The sequence below is a fragment of the Lissotriton helveticus genome (assembly GCF_964261635.1).
Source record: "Lissotriton helveticus chromosome 1_1 unlocalized genomic scaffold, aLisHel1.1 SUPER_1_unloc_91, whole genome shotgun sequence".
NCBI lineage: Eukaryota > Metazoa > Chordata > Amphibia > Caudata > Salamandridae > Lissotriton > Lissotriton helveticus.
In genome coordinates this window covers 82713-108733 of record NW_027611738.1, presented here as the reverse complement: position 1 = coordinate 108733, position 26021 = coordinate 82713, and the positions used below count along the sequence as shown (strand labels likewise).

At 44.9% G+C, this 26021-nt stretch overlaps 1 protein-coding gene and 1 long non-coding RNA gene across 3 annotated transcripts in view; both read left to right on the top strand.

The window, feature by feature from the left end:
- The first annotated feature begins 1720 nt into the window (after nt 1-1720).
- Nucleotides 1721-11843, top strand: LOC144806635 (uncharacterized). 2 transcript variants are annotated; one of them, XR_013605860.1, is made up of 4 exons: nt 1721-1854; nt 7324-7442; nt 11336-11504; nt 11654-11843. It is a non-coding gene; the product is annotated as an uncharacterized LOC144806635 (long non-coding RNA). The 2 variants fall into 2 exon arrangements; XR_013605859.1 differs by having other exon boundaries at nt 11600-11843.
- Nucleotides 11844-12840: 997 nt separating this feature from the next.
- The window catches only part of LOC144806626 (uncharacterized), a 64034-nt gene continuing 50853 nt past the window's right edge, over nt 12841-26021 (top strand). Inside the window, exons 1-2 of the mRNA XM_078672947.1 lie at nt 12841-12860; nt 14299-14537. Coding sequence (XP_078529073.1) covers nt 12841-12860; nt 14299-14537 — 259 coding nt within the window. The remainder of the gene's footprint in view (nt 12861-14298; nt 14538-26021) is intronic.

Below are 26021 nucleotides of genomic sequence, written 5' to 3'. Positions count from 1 at the left end.
TTGAAAGTCTGGAATGTAAGCCAAAATATCCGGTGGGGTGCCCAGTATGCTCCTGAAGAGACCCTGCAGGTATTGTGTGATGTCTGGCCCTTCTTCTTTAGGTGGAACTCCCTTAACGCGGATGTTGTTTCGCCTAGACCGATTCTCCAGGTCTTCTGTGTGTGCCTGGAGATCGATCTGTTGAGCCTTGAGCCGGACTATCTCTTGCTGTAGATGCTTCACCTCCCCTTCCCGGGCTTGCTTCTGATCCTCGATGGAGGCCATACGGTCCCCAACGGCATCAACATCCCGCCTTATCAAAAGGTGGGACGTTGATGCTGTTTGGGAACGTGTGGCCTCCATTGGTTATCTCCTTCATCTCCCCCGCTATTTCCCTTTTCAGCATCTGCAAGTCGCCTTGTAATGCACCAAATAGCGACTCTAAAAAGGTGTGGGTAACTGGGGCTTCAGAGGTGTCAACATCTTGGCTGATTTGTGTCATTGGGGAGAGCCTCCCTTCTCCGCTGCGGTCATCGGGAGCTTGGTCAGCATCTTTTTTAGATTCTGATCCTTCTTGCTTGTCGCTGAGGACATGGCTGCTATATCTCTTACCACATCACCAGACCGGCCTGCCTTGTCGTGGGGGTCACAGCCCCAGTGGGTGGCAGTCACCGGGTTGTCCTCCTGCTGAGCTCCACTGCGCTATTGCATGATGGACAGGGCCAGAGGTGTCACTCCCTTTCAGTCTCGTCCGGGCCTTGCTGCCTTCGACTGTCTCCTGTTGCCCTGCTGGGCATCTGCTGCTTGTTCTCAGTACTCTAAGCACTTTGTGCCCGAACCTGCTGTGAATCCCCCTGTAGGCCAGCAGCCCTATCTGATCCTGGAGCACAAGATGTCTTCTTAGACCACTGCGCCTAATTCCTGCACTATGTGCTTGCAGGCCATGGTCTCCGGTTTCCTCTGACTTGTCAGTCAGCTCCATAGAGACTACTCCATTACCGGGCCCCTCATCCATTGGCACCTTGTGATTCTTACAGCGTTACAGTTCATATCTCATTCCCCTTACTGGATTTTGTCATTTTAGTGTCATTGTGTTCAATACATTTTCCTTTATTATTTTTCCATTTCGGTTTGGGTTTTTTAATTTTTTTGCATTTTGACTCTTACTTGTTTGGTTTCTGCATAAATATTTTACATATTACCTTAAGTTAAGCCTGCCTGTTCGGTGCTTAGGTACCAGGGGGTTGATACGAGGTTAATTGAATGGCTTTGAAAGTTCACTATGACAACGGTTGTGATTGTTCCTCATCTACCGCAAATAATAATTCAGTTTCTTACAGAAACGATCTGAAATTATCTGCAAAACAGGCAGTTGATAACCTACCAGGGTTGAAGCACCCTGTGGACAAATTGGAATATGGGACGAGTATTGTGTGGCAATAGAACCTCTAAAAAAAATCAGCTGCAGATGAACCAAGAATCACGCTTCAATGTCACAACTTTTAAAAACAAGGTAGTCAGGAAAGTGTGGCGAATATATTGTAGCTGTTTGCATTTTGGAAGCTCCAAGCAAATTTGAGAACAGAGTGGATGTATGTAGTAGAGACGAGTCTGTTCACCCAATGTGAGTGGTGATATCCGCTTTGCTGATCTGCCTGAAGTTATGATGCTGCTGACAGTAGTGTGTCTGCTAAAAGCGATGGCGTGAGTGGTGGACCAATAAAGCCAAATAAGAGAAAGTTATCTTCCAACACCACAGTCTTCGTGACTGAGACCAGTAACACTGAAGACTCTGAGACTCACAGCAGTAATTTCTCCTTTCAGAGCGTTATTGCTGCAGATGGAGTGAAGCCAAGAAGTAAGCACATTACTAAGGTACTAACAAAGTTTAATATTGTTAATTTGTATTAACTGTTTCTATTTTGCAGCATTTGGAAATGCATTTATTAGTTTTGTTGCTTTTTGGTTAGTTTTTTATTGTATGCTGTAATCTTCGGTTTAAAGGGAAAGATGTTGTAGTGTGTTACCTTAATGCTGCAGTTTGCATTTCATTACAATCATTTTTTTACCCTGGAGAATCTCCAGGGTGTAGGAGGTTTGCTATTCCAGAGTTCTTTCTTCAGCTTCTGGGCAGTTGTCGCTCTAAGGCGATCTGTGGTCCTGTTTCTCCGCTCTTCTTGTAGCAGCTCCTATCAGAGCTTCATCCTCCCGCCAACGATAATAAGATGCCAGGCATCACCCAGCCTACAACACAGCCTATGATGGGCTAAGTCCATCTGCTCGGCGCAATTAGAGCGAGGATAAAGTTCTCCGGGTCTATCAGGCTGTGAATGTAACCTAAGGGCTTAAGATGAAATGAAGAGCTTACCTCCTTCCTGAGTGGCTCCAGACTGCTGTGTGCAGGCCCGATAGCTGGCAGCACCCAGGAGTATGTATGTATAAATCAGATTATGTTGAAAGTAACCGGCAATACAGTGGCAGGCAGCACCCTGCCATAGAGTAGGGTTTCTCATAGTGTTTTAATTACTGACACATTAATGGAGATTGTCTTTTAACAGGCAGAAGAACAACACTGACCATACATTTTTCTGGGTTTGTCTTTAAAATGACGTACACATTAGTAATGGCATTTCGTTCTGCTGCAATAATAACACAAGTTATCTTGCACTCTATGTTGTTGTATGGATTTGTGGCTGCAATGCATTCCATGTTTCATTCAAACGTGCTTTCTACAGGGCGCACATACATGATTTGCTGCTGTAGAGAAATAATGCTCCTGTGTACTGTGGCAGACTCAGAAATATTGAAAAACTTAATTATTTCTCTTTCAGCACTTCATGTAAAGCCTTTAATTTTTTGACTCATACATTTGGCAGAAACATAACTTAGTACAATTAAAATAGTTGTGATGGGGAACATTCATGTGGGGTTAGGACTGGCTCGACCAGAGTGCTTGCTGACTTGGAGGAGTATGGAGTTGATCACCTTGCCTGGTCCGGTGTGGAACCAAGCCAGCGATGCTTTGCTGCAGGCTCATTTGCCCTGATAGCTGGTCAACAGTTTGAGGAGGAGGAGTATGTGTATTAATGTATGTATGTATGTATTTGAGCTTGTAAAGCGCACTGCTACCCGTCCGTAGGTTTCCTGGCGCTGTATAACTCTGGGGAACCCGTCCTGGCTTTCCCTGTGGGATGGTCCCTGCTGGGAGTCCCCAAGGTGGAGCCAGGCATCCCCAGAATTGATGGGGCCGTTGTGGAAATTAGGCAAGCTAATGCCCAGAGTTGCCGAGTGGAACCCCTGATTAGAGTAAGCACCGAAGCGAGAATTATCGAGTCCGCTGACCCAAGTCCACGACCCTGCCGCGTCGGGAATTGAACCCTGGTCCTGGGCCGATATCTGCTCCCGGGTCTGCCGCCTCTAACCAGTGAGCCACACTACTCCACATGGAGGCGAAAAGATGGCTAAGTGTGCCATGAGGCTGGCATTTCAGTACGAATAAACAAAATAGAATCCACAAGGTGGTTTTCAGTGGTCCCTAGAAGGATGGGGAGCACACCGTGTTTTTTAAATGCCCCTCACACACCAACAGGCCCCTTGGTGTCATGCTTCATCATTGGGGCCTTCGCACCCCTCTACGGGATGCGGCGTGCTACGACAGAACGACTACGTAGGAGCACTTGACAGTGAGCTATGTGAGGGTGTGTATTGAGTGATGTGAGTGAGGTGAGGTGAAAAAAAGTGGATAAAAAATACCTGGCACTAAGGATAAAAAGAAAATATTTTTATTCCGTCCTTGGCTGGTATTAGTAAAAAAGTGCAAAGACTGGTTGAAAAAATACGTACTAGGGTATATCAACCAACAACAGTGTCAACATGTTTCGGAGCACAGGGCTCCTTCTTCAGGACGAGGATATGCACTATGATCCTCACCTTACTCACATGGAATGTGAAAGTGTTCAAAAAATATATAAAAAATACAATGTGTAATATACCTATCAATGTTTTAAGTGAAGGTATGCTCGTTGCGCCCAATTGGCGTTTGAAAAATCTGTAAAAGAAAGACATAGTAAGTAAACTAGTCGGATGTCCAGGAACATAATAAACATGCTAGTCGGATGTCCAGGAACATGAGGAAAAGAGAATTTCTTTCGTAACAAAGGTAAGTATACAGAACTCCACTGTGGATCTGGTACCTTGTGAGAGAAAGACACTTACAGGGGGACACACAGTTCTAAACACATTCGCACATACATACATGCAAACTCCCTGATATGAATGGGAATAAAAAGATTGGTTTACAGCGATGGTACAGGCTTACTTAAGTTCAAAATTCGGAAGGCCTCATGAGCCTAAGCGTAGTATTGGGGGTATCACTCCTCGTTGTCCAGTCAACAACCTAAAAGATAGTAAATAGCTGTATTCAGGGAGGTGAAGTAGGGATTAAAAAAGCCAGGTTACTGGTGAGTGAAATGCATCCTCCGTCTCAACTAGCCCTACTCACGGTGACTGCATGGAACGATCGCCTGCCTTCCCCTCAACGCTGTTCCGCTGGAAGTGAGCCGTTAAGGCAGAAGTTCGCTTTTTATACTCTATGGTGTGGTTAATTGGTTGGGGTAAATTGGATAATTACTAACGGAAAAGGCCCATATAAGGTAGAGTGCCTCGTTTCATTTCCGGAAGGAGCATGTGAGTCACGGAGCTGCGCTGGGCATGGACGCGCTAGCTCAGCGGTAGTGAATCACAGGACGCGCATGCGCATGGCCGCGCTGGCTCAGCGGTAGTGATTCGCTGGACGCGCATGCGCAGACCCAGTTTTGTAACTAGAGAACTGCGCATGCGACGCGCCCGAACGGTCTGCGCATGCGCAAACTCGTAATTATTCAATGTTAAGTACTGCTGATCGTGGCAATACATTAGGTGGTGTAGGTATTATCTGCCTTCCTCACTCGTTGTTCATAAGATGGAACCCTCCATATGGAAGGGCAGAGTAGAGGTGGAATAGATCCAAAAGGGGATGTATAGCATTTATGTAAGTTCAATCGAGGTAGTGAAGTTACCCCTAAATTTTGCCATCAATGGAGGAAGGTATAACGCAAGGGTTAAATAGGCATCAAAGGGTCATAGATGTACACAAAGGTACATGGGCGCTCATTATGTCATTTACAACCATGAAGACACTGGTTGACAGAAATTGGTTGCAGTATTGTGTCACTCATCATACCATTCATGCAGTATTCAGAAGCTAACGTAATTGGCTCCAGGGAATTGAGTCATTAAGCCCTGTGATGTCGGTGCCCAGCCGGAACACCCAACGTTGCTCCTTTTCCAACAGACCTATGTCTGAGGGAAGTTGTTCGATCACCGTCCATTGTAATTCATTGACACAGTGTTGAAGTTCCAGGAAATGAGCTGACATTTTTGTGGTCACCTTTTTACATCTAACGTTGCTCTTATGCTCATTAATCCTGACTTTGACTTGCCTCGTGGTCATTCCCACGTACTCCTTGCCGCAGGGGCACGTGATCAAATAGACCACATTTTTACTATTACAATTTGTGAACATCCGTTGTTCCCAGCTCGTCCCATTGGTGAAGGAGAGGGTCTGGGTCTTTTTCGTGAGATGACAACAGTTGCAGTTGCCACATGGATGGTGGCCCTTTATCCCTTGTAGTCTTGTTTGCTCAGCTTTTTGTGGCTGTGGTCTTGTATGGACTAAAATGTCTTTCAGATTCCTGCCACGTCTGTGGGTGAACATTGGTTTCTCCAGGGATAGTGTGCCACATGTGAGTGTGCGCCAATGCCTATTCACCAGTTTTGTCAATTGATTGGTAAACGGGCTGTAGGTGGTTACACAGACCGTTCTGTTCATCTGGTTATCATGTGTGGGTTTATCTTCAAGGAGGGCCTCACAATTGTTATTTCTAGCTCTTTTCATAGCCTTCTGAATAACAGGGTTGGGATACTTCCTTTCTCTTAGCTTAGTGCAGAGGTCTTTCGCTTGACTTTTATATTTCGCCAGGTCGCTGCAATTCCGACGCAGGCGGAGGAACTGCCCATAAGGAAGGTTCTCCCTCAGGTGACGCGGATGGAAACTGTCGAACCTGAGGAGGCAATTTCTGGCCCCCGGTTTGAAATGGGTTTCTGTCTTAAGAAACCCCGCCTCATGGTAGATATTGAGGTCCAAGAAAACCATAGACCTGTTTGACATCTGGTGAGTGAACTTGAGGAAAATGTTCTGATTGTTCAGCCATTGCATAAACTCTGTGATGGAATTCTCGTCCCCCTCCCAAATTACTAGGACGTCGTCTATATAGCGTCGCCACGTGTGTATCCTGGTTCTGTAGGGATTGTTGGGATGGAGGATTTTGGAGGACTCCAAGTGATGGACATAGAGTCCTGCCAGGCTCGGAGCAAAGGTGCCAGGTATTTTTATCCACTTTTTTTCACCTCACCTCACTCACATCACTCAATACACACCCTCACATAGCTCACTGTCAAGTGCTCCTACGTAGTCGTTCTGTCGTAGCACGCCGCATCCCGTAGAGGGGTGCGAAGGCCCCAATGATGAAGCATGACACCAAGGGGCCTGTTGTGTGTGAGGGGCATTTAAAAAACATGGTGTGCTCCCCATCCTTTTAAGGACCACTGAAAACCACCTTGTGGATTCTATTTTGTTTATTCATGACGCCCAGGGAGACTGGATCCACTTCTCTCTCTCTCCCCCCTGTTGTTATTTTGGCATTTCAGTACATCACTGAGAAGTGAGCTTTGAGTCGACGTAGTGTTCCTCTTATACCACGTGCAATTCACCCTCTCCAAAGCCTCAAGAATTCCTGGGTGTGAAGGGCGACTGATTCTGATTGGGTGCTTGATAGTTTTCCAGAAACTCATGTTCTTGATTGTTCATGTTTGTCAGTAGTTAATTAAACACGTCCAGGGGTTTTATCTCTTCAGTGACACAAGCTGCAATAAAAGTTTCTTTGTCGCTGCAAAAAAATATGAACGGCTGACGAGCCTCTGTAGATCAAAGAATGGAAGGCCTGGGGAACTGTCAGTCATATCACTGCTAAGCAGAGCAGTGTCATGCTTCACCCTCACTCAGGCCTCTGATTTTGACCAACATCGCTTAGAACACTGGGACGTTAGAGCCCATCCTTTTAATGAGAAAACTACAAGTCCCATAAGCAATAGTGGCGGAAGGTGTCATGCATGACCTGGGGCAACATCTGATTCAGCACATCCAGTTCCATTTTTTAAGTATTTGACACAATATTGAATTTATAATCTTTGTTTTTTATGGTCATGAGTCACCAGAATACTAAAAACGTGTCTTTTATTTTCAAGGTCAATTAAGTAATGGTCACCAGCTTGGAAGCTCTGTTAATTCTTCAGTATTTGTCATTGATCTCCACGTGTGGCTGGTTTGGGTCTGCCCCCTGCATCGTTCCCGATAACTCACACAGGTAAGGGCCTTGTAGCAGCAACATGATAACCCGATACTCGCCTGTAAGAAGTGCGCTCTGAGGCAGGTATCCAATCATTTTTGTGAAACAAGCAAGCGCCAATATCTGCTTGAAAGAAAATGTTTGGTGGGATCTTAAAGGACGTTTTTTTCACAATGTACAGGAGACCCACGAGGGTCATCACTTTAAATAGGACCACCCGGCCCAGTAAGGAAAGCGGGAGCGCCCACAAGTGTGGGGCATCCCAGCAAAGCTGGTCTAATTTCGGAAGTATGTTTCTGCCTGTGGCTCTCTTGTAATAAACACGCCCAAATATTTAAAGCCATGTAGTGTCACCCGAACTGTGCACCTAGAGTGCAGCCGCAGGGTCCCTGCCACCAGCAGGAATGTTAAGGACTTATTCCAGTTGATCTTATATCCTGAATAATCTCTAAATATGTAAAAAATATGTAGGATTCGTTCACCGAGAAGGCTGATTACGTGTCCTACAGCAAAACGCCAGCGTAGAGGGAGATTCTCTCATCCCACTCCTGATCAACTGGAATACTCCATATGAGAGGTCCTGGCGAACCCACGCACACGTGAAGAGCATAGGAGACAAGGAACATCCCTGTCGGATGGCAAAGACTCGGGAGACTGTTTTATTGGCTCGCAAGCGCGCTAGAGGGGCCACATACAAGAGCTTGACAGCAGCGCCACTGGTTCAGCAAAGGATTCCCCTGTTGCATGTGGTACTCCATTAAGGTGTCGGAGGTATAAGCGCGTTCCCTGGTGTGGCATGAATCCCGAATAATCAGGATGAACCACTGTTGCAATTACTGTCCGCAGGCAGATCGCCAGAGCCTACGCAAGGACCTTAGTCTCAAAATTAAGCAGGGAGAAAGGTCTATAAGACCCACACTCAGTTGCTGCTTCGTCCTTTTTTGGGATGACCACCACCTCAGACATTCTTTGGTCCTCTGGAAGACGCCCTTATTTTCAGGCAGTCTGAAACCTCCTCTGGAGGCACTCCCTGATTTTATCCATCATGCTTTTATATAATTCTATGGGGAGCTCATTAGGCCCCGTCGCTGGCCTTGTTTGCAAGGCTCCTATTGTCTTATTTATTTAGTCTACTGTCAGGTCTTGGTCTAGTGCGTCTCAGTCCTCATTCGTTAGCATTGGCAGGGTCAGGTCTTTCTGGAAGTCTCTCCCAGTATTTCCGTCCCCTTGTTGTCAGTGTCCTCAAGGATCACTGGCTTGAATTCATCCTATAGCACGCAAGCTGATTCAACAGGCCGCCCGTTCTCCTTAAAATAGAAGTCTGCTCCATCTCTCATACAAGCTTTGAACTTCTTGCCTTTTAAATAGCAAGGATCAACCCTTGGGGGTAGCATGAAGTCCACAACTGGACCAACGAGTTGCACCTCAACCAGCAAATGGTCTGAGATTCCCCCTGCTATGTGTGCAGCGGTGCTAAAATCATCTTTATGGACAGTCTGGGTGAAAGGATGGTGCAGGCATGCCAGACTACCATGTGCTGCAGACAGGTGCGTCTGGTTCTGATACCCTCTTCCCCTCAAGGGGCATTTTGGAGTATCATGAATATAGTATAGGTGCAGTTCTGTCACTCCAGTCACCCCAATGCGTGTATGCTCTGTCGTAAGTGTCTTACCCTTTCACCGAATGAGTCAGTCTTGTCTGGGTCTCTTTCCTGTTTCCCGGCACTTGAATGGCACGCCTGAAAACTCGAGAGAGCAGTGACCCACCAGCAGGCTTTTGAGGAGCGCTTTTGTCCTGGATGTAAGGCTGCATACATTAGGGGACCCACTCTGTCTATTATTTGCCTTTGCCTGAAGATCAGCAGTCCCAAGGTAGCAGTCACACCTGTCCTGTCGGTAAGTGCAGCCCCTCTGGAGGCCCGACCGTCAGCAATTGAGCCCACACTGTGGCCGGCTGGACCACAGGCGTAAGCTCAGACAGGGTGTTCGACACTGGGGTAGTCGTAGTCCCTCATGGGCCTCTGACACAGAGTAGTCAGAAACTCAGCAGCTAAAACCCCAACACAGGCTCTTCAGGAAGCCAGTAGATTCAGACTCTGTTGTGTTAGGAATTTGTCAAATGCAACCTTGACGGGCCGTTGGCAGCACACAATCGTCCAACTGGGGTCAACAATCACGTTGTCATAGAGTTTTATTTTCTGCCTTGAACTGTTGGGAACGTTTTGGCGGGGGTGGGGGGGAAGTCCCTCAGACTAGCTGGTCCTGCTGAATGGCTTTCCGGCCCGCCCTACAGATAACGAGGATGTGTCGGACCTTTGCTTCTTCCAGGACAGCCTTGTCCTCTCTTCCCTTTCTTACCAGACAGGCAGGCTTCTAGGCAGACTTCTAGGCTCTTCAGGACAGGTACACAGCTTCTCCATTAAGTAATTCAGCCTGCAGGTGATGTCCCCTCAACTTAGATAGGCTGTCAGGCTGTTACCATCCCTGGTGTCACAGCAGGCACCTGAGTACTTTGTAGAGCACTTTATTCCTTGGTAACAGAGGACTTTGAACTATGATATACAAGAGGGATAGATGGTCCCACTTGCATACACAACTGGCAGGCAGGAGATGCGGTTTACTCTGTCACACTCTCACATTGCATACACCAACACCCTAAACACGCACTTGATGTTAGCGCAAAGTCTGGGCACAGGCATAGAAATGGAGCATTACATGGGTGTGTCAGTAGGAAGCCACTCCACTGACCATGATGCAAAGATCTCATCAGGCTATTGATCCTTACAACAGGGTGCATTGCCACCACCGTTCTAGCTGTTAAACCCATGACAGTCCTCTGCCTTAAATAAGGGCACACTTGGTGTGACCCTCCAGGTCACAGGACCGGTCCAAGACGTCTCATAGTCCCTTGTTAGAAGTTGCACAGAACTGGGGTGGCAGAAAAATCTCATGTAATTCTTCTGTGGTAGATTTATCCCAGTAATGTGCAATTACCAGTTTGACGCCATTGATTGGGGAGTTGCCACAAGGAACAGATTCTTCTGCCTGTTAAACCGCATGCCATTCATTATTTCATAATGTTTTTGGGCTTTTAATTACCACTTGATTTAAGCAGGTGGTAGATATATGCATGTGGTTGGTTGGGGGGCGATGGGTGAAGCAGGGTAGGGGAGGGTAAAGAAATGTCTAACAAAGGGAAGAATTGTGTGTTTTCCCCAGTTTGTAAAAAAAACAGCATAAGTCTTGGCTGCTTCTTATGCATCCAGGGTCTTGTGCGTCTTTTCCGTCTAATTTTCCTGTCTGGAAAAAAATGGTGTCCTGTTTTTCTGCACCCGGTAAATCCAGGTGCAGAAAAGCCTAACAACTGATAATCCGGTGGAATAAAATGAGCACATGAAAGTACTCCTTAATTTCATTGCCCTTGATTCATACTCTGGACATAGTTGAGGGATATGTCTAGGCATAGTCCTTGCAGCACACAATAGATTTGCGTGTGTCAAGGGCCAGAGCTCAAAAGTCAGGATATCTGATGCAAGTAGGTGGTAACTCAGGGCAGGGGGAAACGCCTGATGTCAATGGAGGGGAAATTCTCGTCCCAGAAATCTACATTAAAAATTAATTAATAGTATCCTTTTTTAAATATCTGTTTGGTGCCAGTCCATATGACTTTCATTTCTACCTTTGGGATTCTATGTTACAAGTCCATAGGGTGCATGTATCCTTTGTGAGCTTAATAAAATGTTGAAAATTCTATAAATCCTCACTCGTACATCCAAGTACTCTCAGGCTACAATTCTACACTCTGCTTTGTCTGAAAACAGCTCAACATTTCCAAAATTCTGCATTGATTTGGCTTGTAAATTATATTTTGGGAAATTTTCATGTATTAACTATTAAATTTTAATACTATAGGTGATTGAAATTACTGACGAAGAAAGCAAGATTTAGCACCAGGCAACTGAAGTCGGTGCCATAAGAAGGATTATTTTGAAAAACTGAAGGACATCCAGCATTCTATGTTTAAACAATTTTCAAAATCTAGGTGTGGCGAGGAAGTGGGAGCTGAGGAAAGTACTATACTGTAAGTGAAGTCTCTAATTTAGCGTTTCATTAACCCAGAGCAAAGCCATATATGTGCACAGAATAACCTTCATCTAAAACATCATGTAATTCCAGAGAGGAAGCACACACTGCATAAAAGAAAGTTATAACAAAAGGTTTCTTCTGCAGACCATCAAAGAAAAGACGCTGAGAGAAGACTCCGAAGCTGACACGTTAACAACCAAAATATTGGAGAATCACCTTTGTTCAACAACCGTTTTTAACCAGTTACACAAGTTTGAGACTATCTGACTCTGGGTAGAAAACCACCACCCACTCTGCTCACTCTTGCGAAAACCATAAAAATTCACCACTTTATTGTGTTCATAACCATCTCAGATTGTGCATTTTTTATTGTGTACTGTTCTGTAATTCTATGTAAATCGCCTCAACAGTATCTGCTGTGAATGAGTGATATGTAAAACTGTTAAATATAAAAATGGATTAAATGAGCACAGTTGCGCTATAGGTAATGCAAATAAATCATCGTCTTCAGAACTACAAACCTTAACCTTACACCAAACAAAGAAAGGGTAAAAGGAACTGATGTTCTGCGACTGGTGATCCACATTAGTACTGTGCACGTTCTAACGCCCTCAGTTACTGCCATTACACCAGTGCAAAAAGGTACTTATCAGTTTAATTAATAAATATCAGACTAACACCTTATCACTGCATTGCTAAGAACCTATACAAATAGATTTGAGAAAATCTTCAGTCACAAAATAAGTTGCTGCCTGATAGGCTATAACATAAAGACTATTATCTGCTAGAAATATTTCGACATGTGTTACAGGGCTGCTTTCAGACATATTTTGCTTAATTGAAGTGTTAAGAAGATTACACACAATGTCTTTTAGCGATAAATGCTGAACATTATCTAAACAAGCCTGACTCTAAAATCGGGTTCACTCTTACTGTGGCATATAAGCAAGAGAAAACTAAACGTAGAGATATTAACTCTAGGAATACACCTTATAAAAACACGGACTGTGAGAACAAATTCAGTGTTCAAAACCGCCTCAATCAAAGCAAAATAACCTAAGTTGGGGAAAAAGTTACATGTGCCAAAAAAGATACAGCCATAAATCTTATCTCACAGAATTTGACACAATGCACACTGGGGGAAACCACTCTCAGTGCAAAGTATGCCAAAAAAGTTTCAGGCGTAAATCTTATCTCACTGTGCATATGAGAATCCACACTGGGGAAAAACCTTATCAGTGCTCTGAATGCCAGAAAAGGTTTAGTGTCAAAGCGAGTCTATATCTACATGCATTAACCCACTCTGTGGAAAAACCTTACCAGTGCGCTGAATGCCCAAAAAGTTTCGGCCGTAAATCTAAACTCACTGAACATCTGAGAATCCACTCTGGAGAAAAACCTTATCAGTGCCCTGAATGCCAGAAATGTCTCAGTGACCAAAACAGTCTCACTCGGCATATAAGAACCCACACTGGGGATAAACCTTATCAGTGCACGGATTGCCAGAAATGTTTCATTGAGAAAAAAAGTCTCACTCAGCATAGAAGAATCCACACTGGGGAAAAACCTTTTCAGTGCTCTGAATGCCAGGAAAGGTTTTGTGACAAACAAAGTCTTTCTCAACATTCAATAACCCATTCTGTGGAACAACCTTATCAGTGCTCTGAATGCCAGAAATGTTTCAGTTTAAAACGTAGTCTCACACGGCATACAAAGATCCACGCTGGGGTAAAACGTTATCAGTGCTCTGAATGCCACAAATGTTTCAGTGACAAAAACTGTCTCACTCGGCATACAAGAACGCACACTGGGGGAAAACCTTATCAGTGCTCTGAATGCCAGGAAAGGTTTTGTAACAAACAAAGTCTTTCTCAACATTCAATAACCCATTCTGTGGACCATCCTTATCAGTGTTCTGAATCCCAGAAATGTTTCAGTATAAAAAGTAGTCTCGCACAGCACATAAGAATCCACACTGGGGAAAACCGTTATCAGTGCTCTCAATGCCAAAAATGTTTCAGTTTCAAACGTAGTCTCACACGGCATACAAAGATCCACGCTGGGGTAAAACGTTATCAGTGCTCTGAATGCCACAAATGTTTCAGTGACAAAAACGGTCTCACTCGGCATACAAGAACCCACACTGGGGAAAAACCTTTTCAGTGCTCTGAATGCCAGAAATGTTTCATTGACAAAAACAGTCTCACTCTTCATATAAGAACCCACACTGGGGAGAAACCTTTTCAGTGCTCTGAATGCCCAAAACATTTCAAATTTAAATCACTTCTAACTGCACATGTGAGATTCCACACTGGGGAAAAACCTTTTCAGTGCTCTGAATGCCCAAAACATTTCAAATTTAAATCACTTCTAACTGCACATGTGAGATTCCACACTGGTGAAAAACCTTTTCAGTGCTCTGAATGCCAGGAAAGGTTTTGTAACAAACAAAGTCTTTCTCAACATGCAATGACCCATTCTGTGGAACAACCTTATCAATGCTCTGAATGCCAGAAATGTTTCAGTCTAAAAAGTAGTCTCACACGGCATACAAAGATCCACACTGGGGAAAAACCTTATCAGTGCTCTGAATGCCAGAAATGTTTCATTGACAAAAGAAGTCTTTCTCAACATACAATAACCCACACTGGGGAAAAACCTTATCCATGCTCTGAATGTCAGAAATGTTTCAGAGACAAACTCAGTCTCACTCAGCATATAAGAACCCACAGTGGGGAAAAACCTTATCAGTGCTCTGAATGTCAGAAATGTTTCATATACAAACTCAGTCTCACTCAGCATATAAGAACCCACACTGGGGAAAAACCTTATCAGTGTTCTGAATGCGACAAATGTTTCATTGAAAAAAGCCATCTCACTCAGCATATAAGAACCCACACTGGGGAAAAACCTTATCAGTGCTCTGAATGCCAAAAATGTTTCTGCCATAAAAACAGTCTCGATAATCACATAAGAACCCACACTGGGGAAAAACCTTATCGGTGCTCTGAATGCCACAAATGTTTCAGTGAAAAAATCCGTCTCACTCACCATATAAGAACCCACACTGGGGAAAAACCTTATAGGTGCTCTGAATGCCAGATATGTTTCAGTGTAAAAGGCAGACTCACTCAGCATATAAGAACCCACACTGGGGAAAAACCTTAACAGTGCTCCGAATACCAAATATTTTTCAGCCTTAAATGTAATCTCACTAAACATATGAGAATCCACACTGGGGAAGGAAATTATCAGTGCTCTAAATGTCAGAAAAGATTCAGAGGAAGAGATAATTTCAAGCGCCATAAGAAAACACACCAACATATTTTAGTACTCTGAATGCCAGAAAAGCATCAATTTAAAACACAATCTCACTCTACATGAGCAGACGCACACAGGGAAAAAACATTACCAATGCTGTGAATACCAGAAATTCCTATTTGATAAGCACAGCCTCACTAACCATAAGCGATTCTCCATACTGATGAAAAACCTTATGAGTGTTCTGAATGCCAGAAAAGCTGCAGAGAAAAATGCTATCTCACCATGAGAAACTCCACAATGGAGATAATCCTTATGCCAAAAAAGCTTGTATCTGAAAGACAGAATCTGAAAGAAACTCGTTAGTGTTAGATTCCTTACCTTAGAATTACCCCCAGGCATCAGACTGGATCCGGAAAGTTTTTCGTCAGCAGTACCCCTGCACGTCAGTAGGCCTCGTCTGCGGCTCCGTGTCCGTCGTCGGCTAGCGCAGATCCGGGAAGAGCACGTATGTCATTTTTTTGCTAACTTTTTGGACATTTTTTTCTATCTTTGTCGAGTCGACTACTGGTGCCAGTAGGCAGCCCTTCTGTCCCTAAAATTAATAATTATACAGTCTCCCTCGATAGACTTTTTCCGTGGCCCAATCCAATCCACGCGCCTTGCAAACAAAATTTCAGTAGATACCATAGGGGGAAGAGGCCTGTTGTAATTAAGGCAATGGATACATTTGTTCTTAAGCTCCATATACTCCTCCCTTCTACCCTGGCTCAATGGTGGGAGCCCCGCAAGAACCACCACATACGGTGTGGATTCCGGGGGAAGATCTATACGCGGTAACCCATTTGTTGATAGAACATAGAAATATTATTGTTCGCTTGGCGTTGTTGAATTATAGCCCTGCTCCCATCTTCTATCTCTGCCCTTCCACTCAACACAATGTGGTTAGTCACTGCAATATCATTAGATGAGATGAAGTAGGATTAGAACAGGGGTACTGATATCAGCTGCATTACTCGTAGGCAGAGGGGTAGAGGGAATTTCAGATTCATTAGTTTGCTTAGATAATCTCTTTTGTTTTTCTGTTATCCCTTTATCCCGGTTCCCACCCCGTGCCTGAGCCGAAGCAAACGATAATTAGAGACTTGCAAGCCTGTTTTCTATCAAGTTAAGTCTGTCATAAAAGGGGAGACATGTCTTTTTAAAAATGTGTTCAAGTTTGGTCCAAAAGTCCAATCCCAACTCAGCGGGAAACACAACACCAGGACTCAATATCGATGTGGGCTCTTCCGTGATGGGCTGTCATGTAGCAGGACTATGCGGAGTTGGTGGTATTGCACTTCCCCCTACTTTATCAGATTTCTGAATTTTAGCTTTTCTTTTGACACTTAATGTTGGAGGTCCAGAATGCACAGTGTGAAGATTAGGGGCATTTCTAGTATTTAGCATGGCGGCTTCACACACTGGGTTGCAAGGCAAGCCTCCAGCAATTTGCAATTGTTGGTTGCCCTCTCGCACGTCATTGCCTTCTGGCCTTGTAAGATCAATATTTTGTAAGGGGTTTGGCGAGATGCCTGGGCCAAACTTCCCATTGATGCCCGTTAGTTGAAAGCAGGGTCAAGTGACAATCTTCTTTCTGTCAGCTCTATTTCGTGGGCCAGAACGGAAGATGCTCTCGCGAGAAACTGGTCCAGGCTACCCACTATTGACCCACCATCAGTTGATTTCCTGCCTCTCCCAGCCTTAGGAGTGGTCCTTTCGGATGAGGTTTGAAACAACTACATCTTTGAGTGTGTAAATGATAGCTAGTAATTAGATAATCTACAACAAATGGCAGGGTATAAATCATGCACCGACCTTGTAGTGGAGATATTAGGGGGGAACCCCGTCCCGTCCTCGGTCGTTCTTGTACGGGCTCAAACGGCCCCGCCCTTGGGCCGGGCTTTGCCCGGCGCGCGCCCGCACGAGTCCCGCGAAGCGGGGGCCTCGAGCCGTTGAGGTTCCGTAAAAATTATTATGATGTTCTGGGCATTGCCGAATATGGATAAGTTTGGTATCTACGAACCGCAAATGACGAGTTCGGCAAGTGTGCGAATTTTCGCTACACTACCTGCCAGGGTTCGTCTAATATTACGTGTTCTTCATCTGAACCCTCGGGTTCCATTTTAGATACGGCATCCATTTTGTTTCTTGCCCTCACGTAGTCAGCGAGCAGATAACTGTTCGCCCCCTGACCCTCTAGTTCCCAAGCCTTACGGAAGACGCATATTCCTTTCATGCGTCTTTATGGCCGGAGGAATGACACAGCAAAGGCAGATGGCACAGCTTGAGGGTAATCTGGTTGTACCGGTCTATTGTGACAGCCTTACAGGCAATGGATCCAACTCTTTTGATCTCGCGATCATGCTTCCGATATTACCCCCACACTCTTTTCTCTACACGTGTCTGACTTCCTTGCAGCTGCTCTTGTCTCTCCTTCTTGGTCATTTACAACTCTAATGGGTGTGCCTAATGGTGGGAAGATGTACTTTTACAGTTGGGAACCGGCATGGCTATTTATAAAGATGTTCCGGGATTCTGAACACATGAAAGCGACCCTTTTGAAGTCTACTGTGGGAACCGGATTGTAATCTTTTGTCCACATGTTATGCAATGGTAACACTCTGTATAAAAGAGAGCGACCTACAACCTCAATTTGAAGCAAACTCTCAGAACCTACACACTGTTGTACTTCTTGTGACTTTTGCCTCCCTGCAGTAATAAACGCTGATCTTTGACGCCGAAGGAAGTTTCCCGTGTCTCTGTAATTTGTGCGCCGAAACAGGTATCCCATGAAGGTTATAGGTGTTGTTCCCTGGCACCGCTGGTACTGTTAACAGTCCAGTCCTTCAGTTGGCGCCCAACGTGGGGCGACTTCAGCGGTACCGGTCCAAAGCCTGATGTTCGTGAGGAACTTCGTGTGAAATCTCCGAGGGAAGGTGCACCCCGCTTCATCGATCCTGTTGTCGAAATAAGTGGCGCAAAGTTTTTCCCTGCGAAGATTCCCGCCTCCTGACGGCTGCGACGGACCGATGCCCTGACTGTCGACCTGTCTTCGACGCCCGGCGCAGACCTTATGTACAAGCGAGACGATAGACGGGCCTTCCTGGTGCCGCCATTGAAGTTCTGAGTTAAGTATTTTGTGGGTCGCTCCCAGTCCTTAGTGGTTGTTCTAGCTTCTTGAAAGCTTTGTTGTTAGCCTTTAAGGCTTTGTTGTAATAGCTCACCGAGCTTTGTAATAGCCTCCTCAGGCTTTGTGGTTAGCTCTCCGAGCTTTGTGATAGCCTTAAGGCTTTGTTGTATTGCATGGTTCCATTGCATTTGTGGTTCTTAGTATTGGTCCTTAGTATTATTTGACAGTTGCAATTGCCAAAAACCGAGGGTTTTGACTTACACGAGGTTTAATTACTTCGGTAATCCTTGAAGTTTGATACTAGGTTAGTGTGCACGATGCCTAGCCATAGTGGTTTGTTTCGTATTTTCAAATGTTGCGCAATGGATTCCCGGTTGGAGGACTCGTGTCCGATACCTCCAGTTGGAACTCCGATACATGATCTTTATAGTCGACATGGGGTGGGTCCTATAATATATAATGATTACTGGGTCCGCTATACAAAGAAAGACGGTGACCTTAGATGGCCACCACATGGAACTTTTGAACTTTCGATTTTAGATAATCTTGAGGCTAAATTATTTTTAAAGAAAGCTAGGCCAGCTATGTTTGATTCCTTTCGGATATGGCGTAAAGAGGCCAAGCAGAAAGAAATCAAACAACCTAAAAAGGATCAGAAGCAAGGGTTCGTTCCGATAATGCAAGCTATACGAGAATGTAAACAGGACAAAGAAGAAAAGGAAATGGAAATCTCTACTAGATTGCATCATATGAAAATAGATAAATGTTACCCAGTTTTGCTAAATAATCTAGAAAAGAAAGAAGAAGATTTGAAGGAGGATTCCTTGTTATCGTATTTAATGAAATCACCACCTCCTTATGTACAGGGTGCTACTGCTCCTGTAGTTCCTCCTGTAGTACCTCCTGTTGCTCCCCTTGTTGCTCCAGCGGCTGCGGGTCAGCCCGCTGTTAACCCTACGTTTGTTCCACCACCTGTCCTTGTTCCTACTGCTCCTGTACCTGTACCTTCGCAGACTGTTGTTTCTGCTACTCCAACTATCTTGTCAGTTCCTACTATGCCTTCTTTCACCTCCAGTGTTGTTGCCCCTGTTTTTCTTTCTCCTTCTGTTCGTAAGCGTGTTCCTAACTCTGTTGCTACCCTTTATTCACCTTTTTCTGGTCCGTTATTTTCGTCTGATTCATCTGAAACTCCTCAGAGACGGAGTCAGATCCCTAGTGGTAGGGAGAAAGAGACATTAATAACCATGGCACATAGGTGGATAAGACATCCTGCTAATTACACTCCTCGTGTGGTCTTTGATACATTTTCTCAGTTTAATGAGCCTACGCAGAGATTCGTGTTTGAGGAGATGTGTAACTTTTTGAGGGAAGAATGGTATAATGATGATGTAGATAATGTACCATCCGACATAATTGAACTTCAGAGTCACTTTTCGAACAGTATGATTATAGGAGACGATGTACGACGTGTCGTGGAACGCTTATTAGCGTTCAGATCCACAGCACATTCTCGGGTGTCCTCAGATGATACCACCGAGAATTGGTAAGCGGTTCCTGGTCAATATCCCATGAGAGAGGTTCCGCCACTGTGGGTGCCTGGTGATCCTAATGCAAACCCTGTGGTTCTGCCGCATTTTCGAAGGGTATGGATACATCTTCCATGGAAACGATCGGAAGTTTTGCAAGTGAAGCAATCCTTACCCGATCCGCGTAAAAATCCGGCTGGTTATTATAAAGAGTTATCACAACTGGTGGAAGCTTCTATTATGAACCTTGCCGACATCGACATGTTGTTTGGCAATGTTGTACCGCAACCAGTTTGGGCCAAAATTCGTCAAGCCAACCACGCAGTTGAATTAGGGGGTGATTGGGCTGCACTGCTAGCGGCTGATGCATTACAAGTTGGTGGGGCTAAGCCCGACCAGCTAATCTTAGACTTGCCGCAGAAAATCATTACGCTCATGAAAACTATCATGCCAGCGATGAAGGTGAACTGGGATAAGTTATCAGCTTGTAAGCAAAAGAAAGACGAGAGTGTCTCGGATTTCTTTACAAGGTTTGAGGAAGCGTTTGTCGACCACAGCGGTCAGGACATGGGAGCTGAGGGAGGCCAGCGGTTATTTGTTGACAAATTTGTGTCGAATTTGTTGCCTGAATTAAGCAACAAACTGAAAAATTCAGAGAGTGCGTGGGCAGTTTCAACCCCTGCGCAAATACTAGCAACAGCCCAGTATTATGAGAATAGGGAAAAGGAAGAAAGTGATCGTGTAGAGAAGAAAACGAAGGAGCTCAAGACGAAGGTTTTGTTACAGCAAGCATACCCTCCACGATCAAACCAAACTGATTCACAACAGCAGTATCGACCACGAGCACAGCCCAATAGGACACAGCCGCGTTCTGACAACTTTGATTATAGATCTTCCCTCGGGTATAATCAGTGCGCATATTGTAAGAAAGAGGGACACCTAAAATATGATTGTCTTGCCTTACGGGACCGCCTAAATGGTGTGTCAGCACGAGGAAATCGTGGTAGTGGTCCCCAACAGGCATCACGAGGTAGAGGTCGTGGTTCATCCCACAATCAGAGTGATCGTTATCAAAATCAATCAGATGCAAATAATTGTTTTGACCAGCGAAATGCAGGGTCAGTCCGATCTGCACAGTATAATGTGGACGATTATTACGTAGAACATGAGACTGTTGTAAATGACCATTACTAGGACAGCCAATGACAAAGAGAGGGAGTAGTGTCAGTTCCGGTCGATCAGAGTGGGCCTTACGTTGCAGTGGCTACATCGGGTGTAGTTGAGCCTTTTCTGTTAGACACTGGTGCGACGAAAAGTTCCATCATGCATTCGAAACTCCCTGGCGCACCTTTGTCTGGCTTAACGAACGTTTCCGTTGGATTCTCTGGCGCCCCTGTTAGCAACCCAGTCTCTAGTCCTTTGCCTCTTATGATTGGTCCTCGTGAGCTAACGGCTCCACTGATTCTATCTACAGGTTGTGGTGAAAATCTTTTGGGCCTGGATTTGTTGAAACGATTATATGCAACATTGTATTGTTCCCCCGAAGGAGTGGAGCTTACATTGGGACGGAGAGTGATCTCTCCAATGTATTTATCAGTCGACAAATTCCCACCTGAATTGAGTTCCCTCCCTGCGTCCTTATGGGCCACAGGTCCCAATGATGTGGGACTGTTGGACATTCCACCCTATGTGATTCAATTGAAACCAAATGCGCGATTACCACGTTTACCTCAATATCGTATTTCTCTTGAGGGCGAACGAGCGCTGTTAGCAATCGTTCATGATCTCATTGGAAAAGGTGTTGTTGAAGAAACTCGTGGAAACGTGTGTAATAGCCCTGTATTACCAATTCTGAAACGAACTGACCCAACTAAACCTCCTGTGTATCGTTTTGTAATAGACTTAAGAGAAGTAAACAAAATAGTGGTTCCACAATTTCCTGTAGTTCCCGACATTACGGCCTTACTAACAATGATTCCGGCATCTGCCTCCTGGTTCACAGTGATCGATCTAAAGAATGCTTTCTTTAGCATCCCGATTGCAGAGGAAAGCAGAGACCTATTCGGATTCTCATTAGGTGGTCGCAGTTTTAGGCTAAAACGCGCTCCACAGGGCTACTGTGAGAGTCCGTCAATCTACAGCCAAGCACTTAAAGGTCAGCTTGATGCCTTTGTTTTACCGACGGGGGCGGCTTTGATTCAATATGTTGACGATCTTTTAGTGGCAGCTGATACAGAAGCTATTTGCAAAACGGCTACAGTATCATTATTGCATTATCTACATGACTTACATCACAAGGTATCGCCTTCAAAGCTACAGTATTGTTGTCAAGAAGTTACCTATCTAGGTCACTTATTGTCAAGAGAAGGGAGAAGGTTGACCCCAGAGAGAATTGCAGCAATTTCCCGAATGACTGTGCCAAAAACCCAGAGAGAAGTTCGTGCCTTTTTAGGTATTACGTCCTATTGCAGACAATGGATTCCAAATTTTTCATTGTTGGCGAAACCATTGATAGCCCTTACGTGCAAGGATGTTTCATCCCCATTGCCTTGGACTGAAGAGTGTCAGAAAAGTTTTTCTGAATTACGTGATGCGTTGTGTTCGGCTCCTGTGTTGGGCACTCCTGACTACAGTAAGCCATTTACACTATACGTTCACGAGAGGGATGGTTGTGCGTTGAGTGTCCTGACACAACCTTTTGGTGGTAAGCAACGCCCATGTGCCTATTTTTCTTCGACTTTAGACCCAGTAGCAAGAGCCTTGCCAAGTTGTTTAAGGGCAACAGCGGCAGCTGCGGCGTCCATTCGACAGTCCGCAGGTTTAGTCATGAATAATATGCTCACGGTAATGGTTCCGCATGCAGTTGACACTCTATTGAATCGAACGAAAACTCAACATCTGACGAGCGCAAGATTGTCTGGATATGAGTTGACGTTGCTGGCCAGTCACATACGGATAAAACGATGTAATGTGTTGAATCCAGCAACATTGCTGCCGATCGACACAGAATCAAGTGGTGAAGCAGTACATGACTGCTATCTCAGAACTGAAGAGGAAACTAAGGGTCGTATTGACCTAAAAGATACTCCATTGACAGATCCCGATGGTACTTTGTATGTGGATGGTTCTTGTTTCAAGTTGCCTAACGGTGATGTGACGACTGCGTATGCTGTAGTTACATTGAGAACGATTGTGGAAAGCGAAAGACTAAGTCAGAATTCGGCTCAGGCTGCCGAGTTAATCGCATTGACAAGAGCATGTGTGTTGTCTAAAGATAAACGGGTGAATGTGTTTACAGATAGCCAGTATGCGTTTGGTGTGGCACATAGTTTTGGACGACTGTGGAGAGAGAGAGGATTCCTTACGTCGCATGGCACGAAGATTCAACATGGTCAGCTTGTAAATGATCTTTTAGATGCACTCACATTACCTAAACAAGTGGCCATAGTCAAATGTAGCGCACATCAGAAAGTAACAGATGATGTGGGTCGTGGAAATGCGTTTGCGGATGAAACGGCTAAAGAGACGGCTAAAGATTTGACGAACAGAATGTATGTTACGAGCTCAGTGAGATGGCCAACAGAGACTGGTATGTGTGAAGACACATTTGAAAGTGTGAAAGGAACACAGAATGAAGCCACTGAGACAGAGAGGACTAAATGGAGAGAGAGCACGGGAAGATTGGATGAGAATGGATGTTGGGTTGATTTATCAGAGAAGCAGAGATGGATGTTACCGGATGCGTATGTGCTCGCTGTTGTTACAATGGCTCATGGTATGGCGCACATCAACACTAAAGGCATATGCAAGTTGTTGTCTCATGTATGGAAGAATGATGGGATTACTAAGTGTGCCGAGAGAGTGGTCAAGAATTGTATGGTGTGTTTGATGCACAATCCTGGTAAGGGCACTCCCACTCCACCTGGCCATTTTGCCCCTCCTACATACCCTTTCGAAGTCATCCAGTTGGACTTTATCCACATGGACCGATGTAATAACTTGAAGTATGTGTTGGTTGTGGTGTGTGCATTCTCTAGGTGGATTGAGGCCTACCCCCTTAAGGATAATACGGCTTTATCCACGGCAAAAATCTTGCTCAAAGAATATTTTCCTCGTTACGGAATGCCTCGGGTCGTATGGTCGGACAACGGAAGTGAGTTTGTTGGGAGTGTGATGAAGAGTGTGTGCCGCGGTTTAGGGATAGTACAAAAATTTCATAGTGCAAACCATCCACAATCAGCAGGCTTGGTGGAGGGATATAATGGCACTCTAAAACTGAAATTGGCTAAAATTCAGGCAACAACTGGTTTATCTTGGCCCGACGCTTTGCCTCTGGCTCTCCTGTCGACCAGGGCAACTGTACACTCTCGAGTAGGGCTCAGCCCATATGAGATTGTGTTCGGTCGTCCTGCTAATATATGGGGAGTCCCAAGACCTAAGGAAGTTGACAGAATTGAATACCCTATGTTGATTGATTATCTCTATGATCTGACTGCTAAATTGAGTTTGATTCATCAACAGGTCTTTGAGTCTCTGCCATCACAAACAGAGGGTCCTGGTCATCGACTTCAACCAGGGGACTGGGTCCTCGTCAGAAACTACGGACGAAAACGAAACCTTGAACCAAGATTTGTGGGCCCGTTTCAGGTACAGCTGGCTACAAGAACGGCGGTTCGACTACACGGACGTCGGAACTGGGTACATGCTACCCACACGAAGAGAGTCCCGCTTCCTTTGCCATCGGACACCTGGATAAGAAGAGGTCTTTCTTCATCTGAGACCGACACTGCACCACGTTTCGTTCCATTCAGCGAAGCTCGGCTTGTATCTGACACCGTTGCTGACTCCTCTCAAACAATTTCCTCCACATCAACCTTGGAAAATTTGACTGTTGAACAATTGCCTGAACAATTGAACACTCCTTTGCCGTCCAATCCATTGTTTGAAGATCAGACTCGCCCTGGAAGTAGCCGATATTTTCTTCGTCCACGAACAAGCCATAAATAAAAAGATTTTTTTTGTTTATAGGTTCTACGTTACTCTGAAAACAGTGGACATTATATATATATATTGTGTATCTTTTTCTTTTTCGTACAGCCAAGAACATTATCTAGCTAGAACCTACCATCCAGGTTGACCGTAAGGCCGTGCGGGTATTTCCTTCTGTTTAGCAGCTATCGACACAAGGTTGGTTTCTATTATCAATTTCTGGGAATTCCTGGGAATTGATAACCGCTACTCAGAACGAAGTACGTCAAGAACGTCGCGGACGGTCGTTAGGGGATGGAATCATCATTGTCTGAGCTGTCGAAAAGAGAAGAAATGTTGGCGCAAAGATCTACATTGCAGAAAATATGTCATACAAAATGGTTTTTCTCACAAGTAATCATACTGTTTCTCACCATATCTATGCTATTGGTAGGAGGAATATATTATGGGTCTCAGTTCTTATTGTCTTCTGCTACACCTACTCTTCCATCTCATGATCAATATTTCATTTCTACTGTTTCTCCACATTCCTTTTATCCTCTGCCTCAACACGAACAAATCAGACGTGCGGAATTCAGAAACAACTCTTTTATACAACTCCTGCATCAGCATCAGTTAGTGGTAAACACTACCAACTGTTGGGTGTGTGGGTTAATGCCACATACTATGGATAAAGGTATTCCGTACCTAGTTCTGCCTTATAGTGCACAAGGGTCAGCTCGAGCATTACAAACTATGTTCCGTAGCGCACTAGATTCCTACCCCCATCGAGAACCACGCACAGCAAACTCTGGTCCTGGCCCATACCACAAGACTCTGGCGAGAGCTATTGCAGACTTAGATAGAGATATTTTTGACGCATCACTCATCCCAGAGGAAGAGGTGCGAGCATATAAGGAACTAAGTGAAGCTGAGTACAGCTTATCAGTGGGTGAGAGGCAGCTTAAAAGCTCGCCACCGATATGGATTGTACCTCACCTTGGTAATTTCTGCTTAAAAGGTCTTGGTCGAAATCCGAGAGCTCAGTTTGGGGAGAGTGCTTGTACCGAGACATATGTCTTACCGACGCTCTCTTCCCCTGTTTTCCTGCCTGCCAAGGGTACTTACTTTGTATGTTATGATCGAGCCTATACGTGGTTACCTCATGACTTCTCGGGTACCTGCTATATTGCGAATCTTTTGCCTCCCACTTTCACTGTGGCCTCTGATTATCACAGAAATAGAATTGTAAGAGGCGTGATTAGCAAAGAAGATACTTCCGGACAAGAAGCTGGAGACTTCTTTAAGGGTTTCCTACCGTTCTGGGGACCGATGGTTAATAGCAGGAACCTGAGACAGTTAACTCGTGTAGTAGAATCAACTGCCAACATAACTGCAAATGCCCTTGGTAATTTGACAGCCGAAGTCCAGGCGGATAGACTGATGACGTTGCAGAACCGTATGGTTCTAGATATCGTTCTAGCAGATAGAGGTGGGGTTTGTAAAGTCATCCATTCGAGCTGCTGCATATTCATACCTGATAATGCTCCAACGGTTTATCAAGCCATCTCTAAGTTGCACAAAA